Source organism: Cladophialophora psammophila (genome assembly GCF_000585535.1).
Source record: "Cladophialophora psammophila CBS 110553 chromosome Unknown aczJe-supercont1.57, whole genome shotgun sequence".
Classification (NCBI taxonomy): Eukaryota; Fungi; Ascomycota; class Eurotiomycetes; order Chaetothyriales; family Herpotrichiellaceae; genus Cladophialophora; species Cladophialophora psammophila.
Genome location: NW_006912978.1, coordinates 27,101 through 48,540, shown reverse-complemented (window position 1 = coordinate 48,540; position 21,440 = coordinate 27,101). Strand labels below are relative to the sequence as shown.

Below are 21,440 nucleotides of genomic sequence, written 5' to 3'. Positions count from 1 at the left end.
TATTCAGATTGTTACTAGGAACCCTAACCCAGTTAGGCCCCAGTAGGATCTCTAACAAAACGTTTATGTTACGCGCACAGTTGAAGAGAAATATCATCCAAGCTGTCTAGTTCCAAAATTTTCTGGCTTTTCAGCAGCCATGGCATACGCGTCGATATCTACGATTTCAAAAGGTTCTCTTATATTGATGGATAAAGATTGGGGTAAAGTTTCAGCACAGATTTATACTCAAAGAGTTCTACCTCATTTTTATCAACATCTTCGAGAGATCGAACAAACAGTTGGATTTATGAGAGGTATTCTAATGGAGGACAATGCTTCTATTTATACAGCAAAGTTAACAAGAGCATATCATACATATTATGGTGTTATTCGAATGGTTTGGCCTGCTCATTCGCCAGATTTGAATCCTATTGAGAATGTCTGGCGGCTTCTTAAATATCGAATTGGGAGACGTTTTCCAAAGACAGATGCTGAGGTTCGACAGTATCTACTAGAAGAATGGGAAAGATTAGATAAACAGGACTTTATTAAGTATATAGAGAGTATGCCAGAGCGCTGTAAAGCTGTCATCGCAGCCAACGGTGGGCATACAAAGTGGTAGAGAATGAGAGGTTTTGTAACAAGCTAGTGGACCAGGGGGGGGGGTGTCAGCCCGTACATGATCCCCCCCTGTACATGTAGCCTAGTGCCCTTCTTTGGCGCAATTCGTGGGGGGGACAAGGGGGGACAAGGGCGACTTGGGGTTGGAGCCCCGCAGCCCGCGGGGTCCCGGGTGCTGGGATAGCCTACTGGGTATGGAGTACCCAGTACCAATTTATGTACCCCAACTTGCCCAACCTAGGTACAGCAATAAGTGTGTCCAAGTGTGTCCATCGCTGGCGGCCACACTGGTTTCACTGATGCTCAAATCCACTGAGCAGCCTGTCGGCGATCTTCTACAATAGCATTGCACCCGGAACCTTGTCCCAATTGATCGTGCTTCCCGTCAGTTCTTGAGGGATCCCAGTCTCGACGATCTTGACAAACGCCGAAGCTGGCTGTTCCGGCCTTAGCAATTTCCCACCTGCCTGTATCCCGCCGAGGAATTTCTGCATCGCTGGAGACAAATTCGCTGCCCCCCCCACTTCTCAGTAACTTCAAGTGTTGGCAGAGCATGCGGGAGGATTCTTACCGTCGTTGCGTGCCCCAGCCATGGAATCGGTGTCCACGGCGCCAGGCGAAATGGCCAGCGCCTTGATGCGAGGTTCTTCCAGGGGAAGACAAGAGCAGAGGTAATTCAACACTGACTTTGTGCAAGCATAACACGTCCACGATTCGGTCGGTTTCAGGCACACCCTGGTCGAGGTCAGGAGGATGTTTCCTTCGCTTTTCAGCAAATAGGGCCAGGCATGTTGGATCTAAAATGCCCGATCTACATCAGCAACTTGGGGTGAAGGAACACTTGGTCCACCGCCACGCACCATATCGATCAAGGCAAAGAAGTTCACATCAAATGCCTTTTTCCAGTCGGCAAGAGCGAGCTGCGGGAAGGGCCCAATGGGCTTCACAATGGCCGCATTCAATATCAAGGTGTTGATCCGACCGGCTTTGTCGAGTGCGGTCTGGACTGCTTGGGCACTGGTCGAACTTTGCGACACGTCTCCAGACACAAGGAAGAGTTTCTGTGCATGGTCGTGACGCAACTTCTCCAGCTTTTCCACGTTGAGGTCCACGGCTACCACGTGAGAGACCTTCTGAGACGCCAGCAGCTGCTTGACCATGGCCAATCCAATGCCATTTCCAGCACCGGTGACGATGCTTTGACAAGAGTCAGTCCTAGCCAACCTACAAGTGCACAGTGGGTGTGAGGAACGGCCGAGGGGGGCCCTGGGATCGACGTACACTACCTGATCAGCCATGTGTTTCCGGGACCGTTTGTTTGCAATGGCACTGCAGAGATAGCTGGGTTCGAGCTGGATGGACCTATAGATGTACTATCGCCGTATTACAGCCACCTACAGATCAATCGTCGCCAACCCTAGAAATGCATGCACAGTGAGCTAGACAGCAGTTCATCAAATGACCCAGACAACCAGACCCATGAAGCTGAGGGAAATTTCTCCGACGCTGGCTGACGGTACGTGTTAGTGCTGCCGGACAACCACCACCACCACTACCACCACCACCCGAACCTCCGAGCGCAGGGCACCAAACCTGAGTCCGGAGCAAGTACCACTCTCCCCAGATTCCTCGAGTGGTCAGGCGCGTGGTTGACCGATGGCGTCTGTAAGCAAGTGAATATCCACGGTGATGTGGAGACACTAAATGGTTAGTCACAAACCCCGGTAGTGACCTGGCGAGACGTTTTCACTCACAGGACTTGACGGCAGCCGATTTCGCACTTCGGAATGTTGGGCGAAATTGCTGTTTAGGTGCCGTAGCAACACGTTTGATGGATACGACACGCGGAAGTCCCGTTGGTCTGCAGAGCTGAGAATCTCGGCCCAGGTGTAACCCGTTGAGAAAAAAATCGTTACCAACCGGGGGAAACTTTCTTTGTCACAGCGTCTCGATACTAGAACTACCGCCATCGCTGGCCACGAGAACAGCTCGACAGTCTACCACAACGACAGTAATGACAATGCAACATGCAACGACCGAGTTTGTGTTCTTTGTGGTGTCGGACGATGTCAAACCAGAAGATCCGAGCAACGAGCGAGGTCAGGAATTGTTGAAAGTGTTCCAGGCTGTGAAGGGTCAAGATGGATATGTATTGTCGGGTTGGGGCAGGACCGAAGAGGACATCAATGCCATGATATGGATCACTGGTACGTACATACTTGTGATCAGACCAGTCCTCTGAAAAGAGCTACCTGTTGATCTCACGACACAGAATGGTCCATTGACAATGCTACGATGAATGTCGAGGGCCTGACGTCCCTGACGAAGAGATCTCCGGAGATTGTCAAGATCAGGACAGTTCTGCAACCCTCTTTATCGGAAGTGGGAGGATTGCAGGCCACCCCGTGTATCGATGTCACCACATTGACGTTCAAGGGTGACAGCACCGAACAGGAGAGAGCGACAGATTTGGCGGCTGTCCAGCGGATGAAGCGATGCGTCACTCAAGCTGTAGCCACCGATGTCCAGCCGGGCTTTTACTGCTTGAGCAGGCCTGACACATTTCCCGAAGTCGCTTCCAGTGAGAGCCCTGGCGGGAAAGCAGATCTCTGTGTGGCTGTCGTGGGCTGGACTTCCAGGCAGCAGCATTATGACATGTGGAAGACAGAGGAATTCAAAGCCTTGATTCCATCGGTCAGGGAACGGTTGCTGCCATATCCGCCAGGGGTTGGGATGAAGCACACTACTTTCAATCTCGTCTGAGAAAATCCCACAGACCGGAGGTCTTCCCACGGAAAATGCAACTAACATGATCCTCGCATTGAAGTTCTCGTGCTAGAGGGCAATCTGACTGCGATCGTATTTGCCAAAGCATCTGCATCCAAATCTGAATGAATATACTGTTATCGAAAAAGGGTGAAGAAGCGCGGTCCCATGTTATTCGGGGAATAGGATAGTTTGGGTTGTCAATGATTATAGATAGTATTAAATTAAACGTCCCAAGTCCCTTTCGAGATGTGGAAGGACACCGACAGAACTGTAGACCTCAACCTATTTTGAATATTTACAAGACGGAGATGGCATGCATTGTAAGTTGTAACTACCACATGCTTCCTGAGGTGGCACTTGAAAGTTTCCTCAAAGCCAGGGCCTGGCCCGTCTGGTTTAGTAGATGTACCTGAACTGCTTGTTCATTCGGTCGGTCAAATCATCCTCATAAGCATGCTCGAAAGCCTCGGTGGTACCCGCCTTGTCACGACGGTTGTTCTCCGTGCTGCAGACAAACCTATATACCACTGCAAGTACTGCACATACGGCACTCATCGCTGTGGTAACAGCCCAGCCAGTTGGATAGAGCGGTGTCTCAGTCTGGAGGAATGTGAACGGTCCAATGAGATTTCCTGGCAAGACCACGTTAGTGTCTGAGGAGAAGAACGGCTTTGTGAACGGCAGAACAAGGGAGACTTACCAAGGCAGTATCCGACGAACATCCCAGACGAGGTTAAAGCTCTCTTGGTGTATCCGGCAGCGTTTGCGACAGCAAGATTCATCATAATCGCATATGCCGCAGGATAGACAGACAAAAGGTAGATCAAGACCAGCTTGCCACCGACGGGCATCTCTGGCCATCGCCAAAACAACACGCAAACCAACAAAATCACAAGTACCTCAAAACAGACGGTGAAGGATCGCCAATTTTTTTGCGAGAATTTTTGCATGAGCCAGGCTGTACCGATGGTGAAGATGACGCCCGAAGCTCCAACAGGAATGGTGAGTAGGAGCGCATTGAAGCCGCTGAACCCCATGGACGCGATGATGATTGGATTGAAGGTTGTTGGCACAGCATTAGACACATTGATTGTCAGACTCATGCTGACGATTAGCCAGAAGCGAGTGCTCGTAAGCAATTCCCACAGCTGCGAGGATTTGAAGTGGGTATTTCGAACGCCGGCATTGTTTGCTCTGAGGCGAGACACTGCAATGAACTTTTCTCTCTCGTTGAGACTTTTCGCGTGGACTGGGTCCGACTCCATCACGAAGAGGATCACAAATGCCCAGAGTGAGGTTATGACACCTGCTACGATGAACATATAGCGCCACGGGGCTAGTGCGCCTTTAATATGTCCAAGGCCGTAATTGATCAAGGGAGCAATCATCGAAATCATGGCAGCTGCCGAATACCACACACTGACGAATAGGTTAGCAAATAACAAAAGATAACCACAGAGGATGAATCTACCCCATGCGTAGGGTTTGCTCGGCTTTATTGTACCATCCACCGACAACCATCATCCAAATCGGCGATATCCCGGACTCAAGTACTCCTAAGAAGAACCTCTGGGCGTAAAGGCCTCTGTAACTAACGCAGCTAGCCGCCGAAGTCACACAGAGGCCCCATACAAACGTGATGCAGAAGATCACACGGTGGATGGGATATCGTTGTGCCAGTAGAACGGCTGGATAGCTGCCGCAAATGTAACCGAGGTAGAAGATTGACGCCGAGAAGGAATAGCGATTCCCAATGGTGAGCTCGAGGTCGGTCCTCAAGCCGAAGATTGCCTTGGGCGTTTCTTGTCAATCACTGTGAAGGGCCAAGTGGAGTTGGGAACATTCCATCGACTTACCGCGTGAGCAAGCAGGACCTTGTCGTAGAACGTCATTCCAAATGTTACCACAAGGATGGGAAGCAATCGTTTGTCAATCTTCCTCAAGAGACGCTTTTCTTCCTGCGGTGACCAAGTTGTGTCACCGTGATACTGGCCGAGGACAATGAGAGCCTCGTCGTTGTGAAGTGTGTCAATCTTTTCCAGATTTTCAATGTGGCCAAGGTTGGGGGCGCCTGCTACCTCATAGTGAATGTCACTGGTCTTCTCGTTTGGCTGAGCCATATTGGCACGGTGAAGATAGTCTCCGTACAGGTTAAGTCTACGTGCGGTGCTCAATATTTGATATCCCGGGTCCCAAGTTCTTATAGTTGCGCAGGCTTTGTTCTGATGCAAAGGCGGTGCCGTGCTCCAGCTTCGAGTAAAGGTGGGCCAGCGGGCTACGGAAATGGAAAGGCCAGGGGTGCCCCAGCAAGGAGCCCCCAGGCTTCGGCTGCGGGGTGCGTTACCCGACTCGCGGAGAAAGCCTCGAAACAAGGGACTCTGAGTGGTTCAGAGGTGTTTGGGACAGAAACTTTGTGGGGATTATGCAAGCCACCACATGAACCCCGGGTCCGATCACACCCACACCGTGTCGGCGGTATTCGCCAGAAGCTCATTCTACGCCTAGCTGTTCGACCGCCGAGGTGTGCATGAACCAGCAAGCATCAAGTTTCGTTCCCCAAGCATACCTCGACGGCTATCGCGTCGGAGAGAGGGTAGAAAGTGTCAGCCGTATAAGGACGTCGATTTAACTGCAAAGATGTGAGGCGGGTGACAAAGGTCGCAAGGTCAAATCAAATTCTCATATCCAGCCTAGACGCAGCATACACACATTGCCAGACATGGGTTCTGTTGGGACAGCACCGCCGGCCGTCGAAGAGTTGAGAGCGTCATTGAAGGCCTCGAAAGTGTTGACGGCCGATTCTGAGGGCTATGACGAATCTCTTCATCGATGGTCAGAAGCAGCAGAGAAGCGAGCCGTGAGTGAAGGGCATCTCCCACGCCGGGAACAAGGCAGCACTGACACTGATTGTTTCGTGCACAGGCTGTCGTGGTACAAGCGACTTGCGCGGAGGATGTCTCTAAGGCTCTGCTGTATGCCCAAGCCCAGGGTCTTGAGGTTGCTGTTGTGGGTGGAGGGCATTCCACTTCTGGGTCTTCGTCCACAGAAGGGGGTCTGGTGGTTGATCTGACCAAGATGCGCCAGGTGACTGTCGACCCTGAGAGACAGACGATCAAGGCACAGGGAGGCACCGTCTGGGAGGATGTCGATCATGCCGCCGCCAAATACGGTCTCGCCACCGTTGGAGGTACCGTGAACCACACGGGAGTCGGTGGACTGACCCTTGGCGGCGGTTACGGATGGCTGACCGGCAAGTATGGTTTGACCATCGACAACCTGCTCGAAGCCAAAGTTGTCTTGGCCGATGGGCGCATCCTGCAGGCGTCGGAGAAGGAGAACTCTGACTTGTTCTGGGCGTTGCGAGGTGCCGGTCAAAGTTTCGGAGTTGCTACCAGCTTCACTTTCCGCGGATACAAGCAGGAGAACGCAGTCTGGGGTGGTTTGCTCGTGTTCCCAACGTCAAGCCTTGCAAAGGTGGTTGAGTTCGCGAATCACGTGGTAACCACGACAGAAGGTCAGAGTGGAATGGTGGTTGGCATCGGGGCTCCAGCCCCGGCCCGCCAACCTGCCGTTCTGACGGTGCTCTTTTACAACGGCACAAAGGACGAAGCCGTGCGATACTATGCCCCATTGTTCGATCTCAAACCAATCGTGGACAAGACACGCGAGATGCCATATGAGGAGGTCAATGCCATGCTCAACACGGTCTCGACTCACGGTGACCGCAAGACCCAAAAAGGAACCGCATTCACGGTGCCATTGTCGACCGACCTGGCGCAGCAGATCTTGGACGATTATCTCGACTTCATCGCCAAGATTCCCGATGCAATCAAGACCATCATCTTATTCGAGTTCTTTTCCCAAAAGGTGGTCAACCAAGTGTCTCAGACTGCCATGTCCTTCGCCAACCGTGGCGAGCACTACAACATTCTTTTCAGCGTAAGATGGGTTGGAGAACTGAATGATGCCGCGTGTAGAGAATGGACCCGGAATGCGGCTCGCAGAGTGACCGATGCAGAACAGGCCAAGAGGTCGGGAGATGGTGTTGGACAATATGGGAACTACGACGGTGAGTGCCACCGCAGTTCAAGTCTGTCTTTGTGTGCCTTGTACTGATTCTATGGCCCAGGCATTGCCTCTGCATCAGCCAAAGACATCTTCGGCGTCAACTTTGAAAGGGTTCTGGCACTGAAGAAACAGTATGACCCCAAGAATGTGTTTTTCAAGGGTGCCGGTAAATTTCCTCTCTTCGGCGGCGACAAAGCGCCTGGCCTTGGCACCCAATCGAAACCATAGTCTGCCGCTGTACTCAGGCATCATGTGACCAGGCTCAACTTCGTCTCCCTCAGCATGAGCGGCTCAGCCTGCTCTTATCAGCAGTGTGGTTTTATTTAAATAATCGAAATACTTTTGGGCTTTATTTACTATTTAAATAGTCAAGGTCAACTATTTATATTGTATACATATACTTATATTGTAAATAGATAGATAGAGACCTATTTCTTTCTTCTAGCCTATCTAGAGTTAGGGTTAGATCTATGTAACAAGGTCATCTAAGATCTAAGCGCCATATAAATCTTCTATTTCCTCTAGAATTTCAAAATATAGCTGAAGTGAGGGTGGTAATCAGCCGGCTAGCTTCCTGCATTAACCAATCGCACAGTGGGTGTCTGTCGGAAAGAGGCTCTGGCGGTGTGGAGGTGGAAGATCGACGAGGCTTTGATCGTGAAGATGGTGATGTCGGGCAGTGTCGTGATGCTCGGAGTCGCACCTGAGCTCCAAAGTACCCAGTAGCTTTAACCTAGACCGAGTTGACCGAATCACTCTTAGGTGCCAAGAAATGCAGCAAACACAGCAAACAAGCCAAACAATTTCCAGTCGCCGCTCACGCCCTGGCGGCGGATGAGGGCCGGCTCCGGCTTGCCTTCGAAAGGTCGCATCTTTCTCGACTGCGACCACGTTTTTCTCGAGGACACTGTGTCCAAGGTCTCCCCCCTGCCAACTCCCAGGGAGTCAGTCTCTCTGCGATATTCTTCCTTACAGTCGAGCTCTTGACTGACGCTCGCCATGGCGCCAAAATCGTACGTACTAGATCACGCTCAGCCATTCAGTCGCAACTCTGTCTCTGACGCACTGCAGATCGAAACTTGTGGACAATGATCAAATTCAGACGGCAAGCCTTCACAATCCCTTACCAGTCTTCCTCAAGGCCTACGTGTGGCCATTCACCATCTTATGGCCAATTTTCCTTGCTTTCTACCTGAACGAAGACCTCTACGACGATTACATTGATGGTTCAGAATGGACATTCGTTTACACTGCGACGATCGTCACCCTTCAGTCTTTGACCTGGCTCTCCACAAAATGGAGTGTCCACCTGAAGACCGCATTTACCATGACCAAGGCCACAAAGGTTGAAGACTCTCAATTGATTAAAGTCATCCCCGTGGTCAACTCGGGAGCATCAGCGATCTGTAAATTGGAGAGGGAACCGGACGGAAGAACATCGTTCCTATTTCAAAAGAGACGGTTTCTCTATTCCCCAGAGAAGGGAACATTCGCGCCATTATCTTACGCGCTTGATGCTGAGAAAAAACCCTTCCTTCGCGAGTTCCAACTGTCGCGGGGTCTCACATCTGAAGCCGAAATCGAGACAACCCACAAACATTATGGCGATAATACCTTTGACATACCTGTCCCCACATTCACGGAACTGTGGAAGGAGCACGCTGTTGCACCATTCTTCATCTTCCAGGTATTCTGCGTCGGTCTTTGGTTGCTCGACGATTACTGGTACTACTCTTTGTTTACCTTGTTCATGCTGGTGGCTTTCGAAAGTACAGTGGTCTGGCAGAGACAGCGAACATTGAACGAATTCCGAGGAATGAGCATCAAACCGTACGACATCTGGGTGTACCGCGTCAACAAGTGGGTCGAGATCAAGAGTGACAAACTGTTACCTGGCGACCTCGTATCCGTGGGACGGACTCAAGAAGATTCCGGAGTTGCCTGTGACATGATTCTTATTGAGGGAACAGCCATTGTGAATGAGGCTATGCTCTCTGGAGAAAGTACCCCGCTCCTCAAAGAGTCAATCCTTCTTCGTCCCGGAGACGCAACGATCGAACCGGAGGGTTTGGACAAGAACGCTTTTCTCTGGGGAGGCACGAAAGTCCTTCAGATCACCCATCCTGCCGCTAGCGAGGATGCTCCGGAAACTGTTCCACAGTTGCGGTCCGGTGTCCCTGCGCCGCCTGATAACGGTGCCATGGCTGTGGTGCTCAAGACCGGATTTGAGACGAGCCAAGGTAGTCTCGTGCGAACCATGATCTACTCAACGGAGCGTGTCTCTGCCAACAACGCTGAAGCATTGATCTTCATTCTCTTCTTGCTGATCTTTGCACTTGCCGCCTCGTGGTACGTGTGGCAAGAAGGTGTCAAAAACAACAGAAAACGGTCCAAGCTCCTCCTCGACTGCATTCTAATTGTGACAAGTGTCGTACCGCCAGAGTTGCCTATGGAGTTATCCCTGGCGGTCAATACTAGTCTGGCAGCGCTCAGCAAGTTTGCCATCTTCTGTACAGAACCCTTCCGGATCCCGTTCGCCGGACGCGTGGATATCGCCTGTTTCGACAAGACTGGGACGTTGACCGGCGAAGATCTTGTTGTTGACGGTATTGCCGGTCTGAGCTTGGGGAAGAAGAGTGCCCAAACAGAACCAGACGGTGCGCAGTCAGCAATTACCAAAGTCCCGGACTGTGGCATTCATACCACATTAGTTTTGGCGACCGCTCACGCCTTGGTCAAACTTGAAGAAGGAGACATCGTTGGCGATCCCATGGAGAAGGCCACGCTAAATGCTCTGAACTGGACTCTTGGCCACAATGACACTTTGACCAGCACTCCTCCACCCAAATCGAAGAAAGCAAAGCCATTCTCGACAGCCGGTGCCTCGCAAGTAGTCCAAATCAAACGTCGTTTTCAATTCTCGTCCGCTCTCAAGCGGATGAGTTCGGTGGCTACGGTGCTGATGACCGACCCCAATTCTGGACGGAAGGCGAAGGGAACCTTTGTTGGTGTCAAAGGCGCTCCGGAAACCATCCAGAAGATGTTGGTTGAGACCCCGTCCAAATATGAGGAGACTTTCAAATACTTCACACGGAATGGTGCTCGGGTTCTGTCTCTCGGCTACAAATACCTTTCGACTGAGGCTGAGATCGGCCAGAAACGCATCAACGATCTCAAACGCGAAGAGGTCGAGTGTGATCTGCATTTTGCGGGTTTCTTGGTGCTCCAGACTCCTCTAAAGGAAGATGCGGTCAGGGCAATCCAGATGCTGAACGAAAGCAGCCACCGTGTGGTAATGATCACTGGAGACAACCCGCTTACTGCCGTTCATGTTGCCAGAGAAGTCGAGATCGTCGACCGAGACTGTTTGATTCTGGATGCTCCAGAGCACGATGATTCAGGTACCAAACTTGTTTGGCGCAGTGTTGATGAGAAAACTATCATTCCTGTCGATCCTACAGCAGATCTGGATCCGAAGATTCTGGAAACCAAGGACCTGTGCGTTACTGGCTATGCTCTTGCCAAATTCAGTGGGCAGAAAGCATTTATGTCGTTGCTGAGGCATACCTGGGTTTATGCCCGAGTGTCGCCGAAGCAGAAGGAAGAAATCCTGATCGGACTCAAAGATCAAGGCTACACCACTTTAATGTGTGGTGATGGAACAAATGACGTGGGTGCGCTGAAGCAAGCTCACATTGGGGTTGCTCTGCTCAATGGCTCTCAAGAAGCCCTCAACAAAATCGGCGAACATTTCCGAACTACCAAAATGAAGGAAATTTATGAAAAGCAAGTGCAGCTGATGCAAAGATTCAATCAACCACCGCCGCCAGTGCCACCAGGGATTGCGCATCTTTATCCACCTGGTCCTCGCAACCCCCATCATGAGAAGGCGATTAAGAGGATTGCCGAGCAGAAAGGTATCAATCTGGAGAATGGCGACGCGGAGAATGGCACCGTCGAAACCATCACCTCACCTGGCGCGCAAGCGATCCAACAGTCGCACGCCAATTTGACACCTCAACAACGACGCCAGCAAGAGGCGCAACAGAAAGCAGCAAGCTGGGCGGACAAGTTTACCTCTAGCATGATGGAAAATGAACTCGACGACGGCGAGCCACCCACGATCAAATTGGGAGACGCCTCCGTCGCCGCTCCGTTTACGAGCAAGCTGGCAAACGTTATAGCGATCCCCAACATTATCCGGCAGGGACGATGCACGCTTGTGGCGACCATTCAGATGTACAAGATTCTAGCTCTTAACTGTTTGATCAGCGCATACAGTTTGTCGGTCATCTATCTGGCAGGCATCAAGTTTGGCGATGGTCAGGTGACAATCAGCGGGATGTTGATGTCGGTTTGCTTTCTTTCCATCTCTCGGGCCAAACCCGTGGAAGCTTTGTCGCGAGAACGACCTCAGCCGAACATCTTGAATGCGTATATCCTCGGATCAGTGCTGGGACAATTTGCAATCCACTGCGCAACACTCATCTATCTTTCAAACGTGGTCTACTCGATCGTCCCGCCGGCTGAGGAGATCGACCTAGAGGGCGAGTTCGAGCCTTCGCTACTCAACAGTGCCGTCTATCTCATGCAACTCATCCAACAGGTGTCCACCTTTGCAATCAACTACCAAGGGCGCCCATTCCGAGAAAGCATCCGGGAGAACCGAGGTATGTACTGGGGACTCCTGGCGTGTTCGTTTGTGGCGTTTGCGGGAAGCACCGAGTTCTTGCCAGAGCTCAATGAGAAGTTACGCCTGGTGCCGTTCACAAGCGAGTTCAAGTGGTCACTGACAACACTGATGATCGCCGACTTTGTGGGATGTTGGATTGTGGAACAAATCTTCAAGTACTTGTTTAGCGATTTCCGACCCAAGGATATTGCCATCAAGAGACCCGATCAGGTTGAACGGGACGAAAAGCGCAAGAAGGAACTCGCGGACAAGGCTGAGCAGGAGAGGATCGAGGAGATTGAGAGGAAGCGCGGTGTGGCCAACAACACGGGCCCACCAGCGACAGCCAAGGTGCGCAAATAGGAATGTGGCATCTCCATGTCTTGTCTCAGGAGCGGTATAGAATAGAGAGCATGATTCGGCGCATCGACCGGGGATCATTCATGCTTATACGGGGCGGTCGAATCAGAGAAACCAAGTGCTGGTACAAGGTATGTCGTGTGCTTCATTGACACTCGGTAGAAATAGACACGACTGGTATTTAGGTAGTTAGAAGAGCTCTTGCGCGATCCATCCCGCTTCCCCGCTCCGGTTGCTATTCCAGCGTCTCTTGCTTCTCTTGCTTCTCTTGCTTCTCTTGCTTCTCTTGCTTCTCTTGCTTCTCTTGCATCTCTTGCATCTCTTGCTTCTCTTGCTTCTCTTCCTACCTCGTTTTCTTCGACTTCCTCTTCTATCAACCTTTGAAATGCCGGTCCTTCCTATTGCCATTGCTCTCTCCGCCCCAGATTTTCTCACAAGGTTTCTCCTTCCAGCTTTCTCTCTCACACACTAACTCACCCTCTATCTATCTCTCCCTCTTCCTTTGCTCTAAACTTTGTTTCCAAGCTGCGAATCGCCAACCATGCCGACGACTCAAGTCGCGCGAGCCACTGGTATCACTGGCCTTGCCAGTGTCCAGCATCTTCTGCCCGAAGACAGATGGATGCGCATCATCGCCGTCCCCAACGCTCAAGATTCGTGGTTCGTCGACACCAAGATCACGCACGTCGAGCGGTCGGAGAGACCGGCAGTGCAGGACAAATGGGTTGAGTTGCGCGATCGCCTCGGGCTGGATCAGTCCACCTGGGACAATGCGCGGTGGAGGGAGCTGTGCCACTTGCTGGAGAGGAACTTCCCGTGCATGGTCCGCATGAGGAAGGTGAGCAAGCAAGCTTGGCCGGACTGGATACGAGGATACGCGGACCGCGTTGGATGAGACAGTGACCGAGTTGGAGGAGTTACACATTCTGCCGAGGGCAACGGAGCTGGCGGTCCACAGTGCGCCAGACAACCAGACGCCCACAATGCCAAGGGGTACAATGCGATCGAGGATAGAATGTCCTCGGACGAGCGGGGGCAAAAACAAGCCACTGTCGGAGGCCATGGTAGTGATCTTGCGGAGGCAAACGTTTCAGGTTTCTTGGGTTTTGGAGGTGGTACGACTTGAATGATCGGGATATGATGGCTAAAGGAGAGGAGGGGCAGAATGTATGTAACCATGTCACGACGACATGACAACCATGACAGTACCCTTTTCCTCTTGGACTTGCTTTGCTTATTTTACCCTGAGTTCTTTTTTTTTTTTTTGCTGAGGGCGATGACTCTGTTTCGGAGCACAAAGGTGGACATCGACCACCAGAATTAATCCAGTCCTAACAATCAACGTCTCGTAATTGCAGCCCGAGGAAGACGCCGCGTCAAACCATGATCACGCAGTTTGTACCTGCGCCACAACATCGGGGCCATTGTATTGTTACATCAGGGTTCCATCATCTCCCACAGGACATAAACTCCTCTCCATGATTGAGTCAGATGCGACACATGCTACAGAGAGCTTTGACGGGCTCCTATTGAGGCAGCGACAAGGGTGCGCATGCCACCAGCGGAGAGTGCCTCTCCTCGAGCTCAGACCCAACTTCACCTGAAGACTCCGGTAGCGGTAGTGCAGGTATATGATCAACGTCAATGTTGGCAGACCCAACAGGGATCTGTGGTGTAAAGCCAAAAATTGGATTAGTGGCGGCGGCTGGAAGGATGCAAGAAATCGGCCTCTCAATGTCATACAGGGACGGCATGATGTCGTCGTACAGATCCGGGAAGAAGTTGAAGAAGCTCAAGTCCATCTTCCACATGTGGATATTGTGTACTTGGTTGAGAAACAGGCCGGACAGAGCAAAGTGACCGGCATTGGCGTCGAAATCGACAGCGTCGCTTGGACTGTACGGCCAGTGGAAACGAAAGTGGTGGACCATGCCCGTCCAGAACTTGTTGTCTTGGGTCAGACCCTGGGAATACACCGCCCTCTCACGCACACCTGGCCACGGGAGCACGTCGACTGCGAGGGCGTGCCGAATGGTATGCTGTGAAGGGCGCGGCTTGTACCACGCCGGCAGATCCTTGAAAGAGCTGGCTCCGACAAAGCACAGCAGCATGGCGTGGATCATGCGCAGCGCGCACAGCCGTGTAAGGAAGCCGCTCATGCAGAAGACACGTCGGTCAAGGTAGCGGACGAGATTCCACAGCGGGCAGAAGACACTGGTCCCGCCATACCGCATCGAGACGTCGGACCATCCATTGACGAGGGCGCGAACCAACACATCCTGGTTCAGGGCATCGTCTGTCGACACTTGGAACTTGGATAAGCGGCGTGCCTGGGAAACGATGTGGTTAAAAATCTCTTGGCAACTCGTCGCCAGACTTTGAGGCGGTTCTGATGACCCGGTCGCACCATAACTGTCATGGGCATTCTGCGACTGGAGGCCGCCGGAGTCGTCGCCCGCAATATTTAGTGAAGGCCATGGGTCCAAGGTTGGAAGATAGCTGGGAGGAATGGGATCGAACGCCAGGAAGTTGGCGTCGGCGTTGTTCTGACGAGAACACGGGCATCCCGGAGCTGTTTCTCGCCGTCTCAGGAGCTCGATCTCGGCCTTGAGGAGCTCGATCTGCGACTCGAGGCTGGCGGTGCGGGCCTCGGCTTGAGATCTCTTGGTGCGGTGCGAGACTCGGTTGGCAGCCCTCTTTCGCTCACGCTGTGCGGGGGTGAGAATACGCCCGCTGGCCCATGGGCGAGTCGGAGGCCAGTCGGTCATTTTTGTCTTGGGGATCGTGGGAGAGACGAAGGGGTGTTGACAACGGTGTCAAGGGGGGTTGTTACGGGAAGCGGGAGGATGGACAGAGGGTGGTGTCCACTGTTCAGTGTTGATGATGTGTAGGCGCCACAACAACGAGGTGAATCGATGCCAAGCGCGCCCCAACACTCACGGACCCGGTACTCGGTATTGGGTACCCAGTACAGTACAGGTTACATCGCGCACCGGGCACGGTCACGTGACACCATAGCCTCAAGTACAAGTACAAGTACCGAGTAGTGTGAAGGTCTTCGGACGAAGATGCGTCCCCCGCGAGCCCCGTTACGTCTTAGCGTTGTGCCAAGGAGAATAAGTGTTCTTTTACCCGCTGAGCAACCTATCCACTAACCCCCACCATCTTCGAAGTATACAGGGTGAAAGAGTTCGCTTTCTGTCGTCAAGACTAGTCTCACCACTTCTATGCTAGGTACCCGCATTGCTTTCGGCGAGGATGTCACCTACGGGAGTGTTTAATTTGCCTCGTATGTGTCCCTATGATAGTCGACGGTTCGAAGCGCGTTTTGATGCTATCGAATAGGTGATGACACCTTCTGTTCTGGGAACAGTGACAAAAAGGTTCGATGTGAGGCAGCAACTTATGCGTGAATGTCTCAGCATTGTCCGAATGTGCCGATTCCTTGTCTCTATGCATTCAGCCTTGCAACTAGCCAGTGGGTATGTGATCAACGTGCTCAATCCGTACGGAAGTCGTACAGGGACAATGGTAGCACAAAGAGCCCGCTGTAGCCTGATCCAAGGGCAACGGTCTCCAAGTCAAGGAAGAAATGTTCTTCAATCTGGCGGGAGGGATAAGGTTGACTCTGAGGCGTAGAGACTCTTAATCTTGGTCTTGAGCTTCTTCCGGAATCTAATTGGAACCCTGGCTTTCCTGCGTCCACGATAGTTTCTGTGGGCGTAGAGTAGACAGGTGTTCTTGTCGTGCCATGTCTCTGGAAACGCTTTCGTCACAGTCTCAAAAGTGACGATTGAGGTTCGAGGCCGCCGTTTCGTCTTCGCAGGAATGTGCCCAGCATAGGAGGAGGTATCCTAAGCGTTCAGCGTCATGTCGTTTCCCTGAAACTCTCACAACGGAAGCACCCGCAGGACACTGTGATTGCTCCGTGACGACGGTACTCAGGGGATTTCGAGCCCATCTACAGTCTCTGAAGTCGACCGCTGGACAGCGTCTAGTATGGTCTTTCTGGTATTATCGTCATAAGCCCCCGTGCAGCCTGTGGAGGCAGGCGTAACGGAAGGTCCATTCCTTGTGTCATTGGACCGTAGATGAGGGCACTCCTTTACGAGTGAATACCAAATTCAGCTCCTTTTATCCTCTTCCCTTCTGGTAAGGTTGAATTTGAGTTCGGCGAGCGTTCACACCCCATCAACCTAACTAGGATTATCTCCACGCTCGATGGGTTTGGGGGTTCAGACCCTCCCAACCGTCCTGCACAGGAAATACGGTGACGCGCAAGGCAGTTGGCCCACATTTTATACGGTGGAGTAGGCAGCCGAGGTACGGCTCGCTGTGCAGTCGTGACTCTTGCGGTGCCGGTGTATCATTGACCCGAGTCCGATTCCTGCAAACACCAATACGCGCGACCTGCAGCCCTGTGGCAGTCTGCGCTGCCTCTCCTGTATCTCGTACAGACCACGTCTCCCCACCTATATCCATTCTTATGGTAAGGAGTACGACTACCAACGGATCTCACTTCTCCCATCCCTGATCTAGACGGGCACTCGTCGCCCTTTCTTCATTTGATTTTCCCCACATCACCGGTCGAGGATCACCGTTCCACCCGAATCGACTCGAGGTTTACAAAGAGCAAGCGGCGGTTTCTGAATCCATCCACTATGGGCGAGAAAGAAGACAAGGAGAAAGCCGAGAAACTGGCTGCCGCGAAAAAGAGGGTAAGAGTACTCCATTTGTTGTTATTGTGATACGGATACCCAAGCTGCAAAAGCAGGCCAAGTAGTTCGATACGTTTTCCCTCAGGGTCTAGTGTCGATGCAGTTGAGCCTATTACTGACTTCCCACGCCGGACGTAGGTAGCCCAGCTGCAGAAGAAGAAGAAAGCCGCTGCTGCCAAAGACAGTGTGAAAAAGGAGGACGAGCGGGCTGCTGATGGGACAGAAGGAGAAACTGCTAGCGATGGCCAAGAGAAGAACATAGCTCAGGTAGACGATGTCCCTGAGGCCGATGCAGTTGAGCCTGCGGCAGAAGAACAACACGGCAATAAGGGTGCTGCCGCCAGCCTTGCAGACGCAGACGCAGATGAAGAAGCCTTCAACGCCGCAATTCAAGCAGCCAGTACGAATGCTCCCGCACCGGAAACGGTCCTTTCTCCCGCAACGATCTCCCCCCCCTCTGCCGAGCAAGACCAGTCCTCGTCCACAAGAGAGTCTAGTGCTCGCCATACTGCCCGCCAACCGAGCGTCAGCCTGCAAAGCAAAATGCGCAGCACAAGTTTTCGGGATAGTGGCCCATTAAGCCCCGCCCTGCTCACGGGCAACTCCTTGTTGAAGATTGAAGAGTTGGAGAGGGAGAATAAACGGCTGGCAAAGGAAGCCGAGGCCCACGAGAGGAGGTGGCGCAAGGTAGAAGAAGAGTTAGAGGACCTGCGAGAGGAGAATGCAGAGAAGCCTCCAAATTCAGTGGCGGAGGAGGAGATTCGGCGCTTAAGAGCTGAGATCGAGGCACTCAGGAGACGGACAAGTTTGACGACTACTACGCTCAGCAGGAGGGAGAGTGCTGCGAGCGAGGACGCGGTCATGGTAAGGGCCGAACTGGAGAGGAAAGATTCCACCATTGCGGATATGCAGCTCGAGATTTCGAGGCTGAGGGGTCAATTATCCAGTCAGGCCCAAGGCTGCGAGGCGCACGGAGAGCAAATTGCTGGACTACAAGCTTCGTTGTCGTCGACAGAGAAAAAGTTGAAGGCATTTGAGAGTGACTTGGCAGATGCGAGGAAGGCGTTGTCCAAGGCTAGTGAGAAAGCTGTGTTGGATTCGACAGAGCGCACGAGCAAGGAAATGAAGATTCAGACTCTGGAAAGAGAATTGCAAGAAACCGTGGCCCAGCGGGACGAGGCCGTGAAGAAAGCAGAACAGCTGGAAAAGAAAATTGAAGTGATGAACAAGCTCCACCGCGAGGCCGAAGCAAGGCATGCGACCAAGTTGGCCGCAGCTGAGGCCAGCGCCCGCGAAGTCCCTGCTCTGCGCATCAAGATCGGAAAGGCCGAGAACGAAAATGCACAGTTGCGAGAAAAGCATAAGCGCGTGATGAGCGGCGATGGAGGCGGAGAGGGCCTGGATGAACTGGAAGACGAAGAGAGGCAGAAGCTCGAAAGACGAATCCGGGAACTGGAAGGGCAAGTCTTTGATCTCCAGCGCGGGGTGTGGAGAGACAAGAGGGTACAAATGCAGCCTCGCGGAGACGATGTCGGGTCGCGAACTTCTCTGGATCCAGGCGCCGAGGATTTCGACGAGGTGGACCTTTCAGGCCCCGGAGCCGGCAGCAGTCGACGAAGAAGTTTCGCGAACCCGCAGCAGCAGACTCGTCACTCCAACTTCGCGCAGGTGCTGAATTCGGGTCTTGCAGCATTCCGCGCGAGCACCACCTCTCCAGTCAGCCAGCAGAATCGGCCCCGGAACGATTCCCTGCTCCAGGAATTCGACGACGACGACGATGCTTTTGACGAGCATGCCTTTGCGCGGGCACAGAAGGAGGAAGAGGCCAGGAAGATGGTGGAGCATGTGAGGGAGATCAAAAGAGGGCTGAAACAGTGGGTAGGTTGGCGACTGGATCTGGTGGAGCCCAGACGGGCAGGTGTTGGCGTTGGATACGGTGAGATTTTTGACCTGTAACTCAAGAGCGAGGAGCCCTCGGATAGTGATGGATATACAAACAAAAGGGGATCAAGGCAGGGAGAATGGGGAGGGGCATTGTCAAACCCCGGCTCTCAGTACGTGGCGATACTCTCGCCCGTGGATGAGTCCAAGAGCATGGCAGACTCGGAGGTGCCGAGTCTATCTGATTGGATCATGGGATCTATCGTGATATTGTAGCAGTAAAGCAAACCTATTCATTGCGGTTACCTTCGGAGTGATAAATTGGATACTGTCGTTTCTCGACTAGAGCTGCTATAGCCTGTCTATACATACCTTACAGAGCGGCAGAGGAGCAGCAGCAGTTGCTAGGGGAGTGATACATTGCCCTGCACCGCAAACTGAAAATGAATAGCATCCAAAAACAAATCACTTCTATTTTTCCCCCGACGCAGAATGAGAGATCTGGCTGTTCGGGCTGCAAATGCGCCAAAAGCAAGCGGCGGGGACTGTTCCTATGCCTCCGCGTCGTCCTCGGCCTCTGCCCTGTCGGGATCGAGTAGCCGAAGTTCGACTTCTGCCGTGTCTTTAGATTCGTCCGTCTTCCTCTTCCTCCTCCTCCTCTTCTTCTTCTCCTTCCACTCCAGGACCCAGGCCTTTAATCGCGGCCGCACTCTCCTGAGCGTGAAGACGCACAGGCCTATCGTCGCCGCCAAAGCAACCAAGAGGCCGACGACAACCACCCACGGGTTGATGCCCTTCAAGCAGCACCCGTACATGCCCATGTACCAGTGGACCAGCGTCTTCATGAGATTGGCCTTCTCCTTCACATCGGGCATCAGCCCTTGCCTCACGAGGTGCTTGAACTTGGGCCCGTTGGGCCCGTTGTTGTATTTCTTGAGCCCGAAGTAGGGGACCGTCTCTTGTCGAGGATCCGAGTCGGGATACTGTTTGTCGCCCCAGTTTCCGTTAAAGGCCAGCCAGTCGGTTGGGTCTGTGCCGCCTGGGTCTGCCGCGCTGAAGGTCTCGCTGTGCTGGTCGTAATGGTAGAAGTAGGCTCGTTTGACCGGATCCCACCGCCGGCCCTTGTCTGCGATGTCGATGAGTGCTTCGTCGTGGACGTGGCTTCCTTCCGAGGGGTAGTTTGCGTGGGATCCGCGAGCGCTGAAGACAACCGGCCTTGCTCCTTGCTTCGACAGGCAGGCCTCGTCCTCCCAAGCGCAGGCTTCGCCACCAGCGTGGTGGCTGAAGTATATCCCTGTCGGGTTCCCATTCTCGAACCGGATCATGTTGTGTTCCCAGTCACCCAGATGGTTGCCGTAGTGATCACCGGGCTTGCTGTCCGGGAACAGCTTGTTCAATGGCGGCACCACCTGCAAGATGTCGGCCCCTTCGTTCCAAGAGTAGAAATAGAAGTAGAAGGCGTCCAACACCAGCTGGCCCTGTCGGTCGGCGTCCTCTCCCTTCTTATCCACAACGACGACCGCGCATGCAGTGGAATTTCGAAGAGATCCCGTCGCATCAGGTGTCTCACCGAGGACCCAGTCCGGGAAGACGGACACGTCTTCGACCGCCGTCAAGTAGACATCGGTCCCGTCCCTGCCGTATCGGTTCAACAGGGACAGATTCTCTAGATTTCTCAGTGGCATCGCGTCCGTTATGGGCTCAAAGCCGACCCTCGGTGCCGTGTGCAAGACATGGCTCAAGATGTCACTTGGCATATATGGGTCATCGGAGTGTAGCCAGATGATTGGGGCTGACGGATGGTTAGCCCATGTATGCCGCAGCTTTCGATCTTGCAAGCCCCAGAAATTGTAGCAACGAGAGTCAATTTCCCCCCTTGTCATTGGCCTTCTACTCACCATAGTCGATTACATATTGCGGGATCGTGTAAGAAGAGACGAGCTGGAGAAGCTTGCAAAACGCCAAAAAGGTGAGACGCTCATGCCGTTGCGAGTTCAACGCCCCGTTCATAACGAAGTCGCCTCGCCCTCGTACTCTCGCTCTCCACGAGACTTGTTGCTTCGGAATCAAGAGAGTGGTCGAAGCACGCGCATACTGGTGAAGGCGACTATCTACCGGTCTGAGAAGAGGGAGACGATGATGAAGCTGATGAATGCGGCAATTGTCAGCAGCGAAGTTGTGATATCAATGCGAAACACGCTAGTAGCCGAGAAGTACCGGAGAGCCTCGATGTGGTTGGCCCATTCATCCCAGCCTTGCTCAGCCTTGCGCGGTTTTTGCTTCCGCGACATTGGAGATTTCAGGCGCATCGTGCTGTGGCGGCGACGACTGACGAAAGGGAAGAGAGAGAGTAAACCCAGACATGTATG

General features: G+C 52.8%; 8 protein-coding genes across 8 annotated transcripts; 4 read left to right on the top strand and 4 right to left on the bottom strand.

The window, feature by feature from the left end:
• Window positions 1-938: 938 nt before the first annotated feature.
• Window positions 939-1,901, bottom strand: A1O5_13449 (uncharacterized protein; the record flags this gene model as incomplete). The annotated part of the gene is made up of 4 exons (XM_007754014.1): window positions 939-1,099; window positions 1,175-1,400; window positions 1,464-1,827; window positions 1,885-1,901. The coding sequence occupies 4 exons, from the start codon at window positions 1,899-1,901 to the stop codon at window positions 939-941; spliced, it is 768 nt and encodes a 255-aa protein (XP_007752204.1).
• A 722-nt stretch (window positions 1,902-2,623) lies between these two features.
• On the top strand, window positions 2,624-3,366 carry A1O5_13448 (uncharacterized protein; the record flags this gene model as incomplete). The annotated part of the gene is made up of 2 exons (XM_007754013.1): window positions 2,624-2,810; window positions 2,876-3,366. 2 exons carry the CDS (start codon window positions 2,624-2,626, stop codon window positions 3,364-3,366), a joined length of 678 nt encoding a protein of 225 aa, XP_007752203.1.
• A 402-nt stretch (window positions 3,367-3,768) lies between these two features.
• Window positions 3,769-5,492, bottom strand: A1O5_13447 (uncharacterized protein; the record flags this gene model as incomplete). Its single annotated transcript, XM_007754012.1, has 4 exons — window positions 3,769-4,004; window positions 4,073-4,791; window positions 4,844-5,163; window positions 5,229-5,492. 4 exons carry the CDS (start codon window positions 5,490-5,492, stop codon window positions 3,769-3,771), a joined length of 1,539 nt encoding a protein of 512 aa, XP_007752202.1.
• A 599-nt stretch (window positions 5,493-6,091) lies between these two features.
• On the top strand, window positions 6,092-7,668 carry A1O5_13446 (uncharacterized protein; the record flags this gene model as incomplete). The annotated part of the gene is made up of 3 exons (XM_007754011.1): window positions 6,092-6,229; window positions 6,295-7,441; window positions 7,502-7,668. 3 exons carry the CDS (start codon window positions 6,092-6,094, stop codon window positions 7,666-7,668), a joined length of 1,452 nt encoding a protein of 483 aa, XP_007752201.1.
• Window positions 7,669-8,439: 771 nt separating this feature from the next.
• Window positions 8,440-12,475, top strand: A1O5_13445 (ATPase; the record flags this gene model as incomplete). Its single annotated transcript, XM_007754010.1, has 2 exons — window positions 8,440-8,453; window positions 8,512-12,475. 2 exons carry the CDS (start codon window positions 8,440-8,442, stop codon window positions 12,473-12,475), a joined length of 3,978 nt encoding a protein of 1,325 aa, XP_007752200.1.
• A 1,523-nt stretch (window positions 12,476-13,998) lies between these two features.
• A1O5_13444 (uncharacterized protein) lies at window positions 13,999-15,240 on the bottom strand (the record flags this gene model as incomplete). The annotated part of the gene is made up of 1 exon (XM_007754009.1): window positions 13,999-15,240. One exon carries the CDS (start codon window positions 15,238-15,240, stop codon window positions 13,999-14,001), a length of 1,242 nt encoding a protein of 413 aa, XP_007752199.1.
• A 1,893-nt stretch (window positions 15,241-17,133) lies between these two features.
• A1O5_13443 (uncharacterized protein) lies at window positions 17,134-19,146 on the top strand (the record flags this gene model as incomplete). The annotated part of the gene is made up of 2 exons (XM_007754008.1): window positions 17,134-17,190; window positions 17,329-19,146. 2 exons carry the CDS (start codon window positions 17,134-17,136, stop codon window positions 19,144-19,146), a joined length of 1,875 nt encoding a protein of 624 aa, XP_007752198.1.
• A 476-nt stretch (window positions 19,147-19,622) lies between these two features.
• Window positions 19,623-21,081, bottom strand: A1O5_13442 (uncharacterized protein; the record flags this gene model as incomplete). The annotated part of the gene is made up of 2 exons (XM_007754007.1): window positions 19,623-20,863; window positions 20,970-21,081. 2 exons carry the CDS (start codon window positions 21,079-21,081, stop codon window positions 19,623-19,625), a joined length of 1,353 nt encoding a protein of 450 aa, XP_007752197.1.
• Window positions 21,082-21,440: the final 359 nt, after the last annotated feature.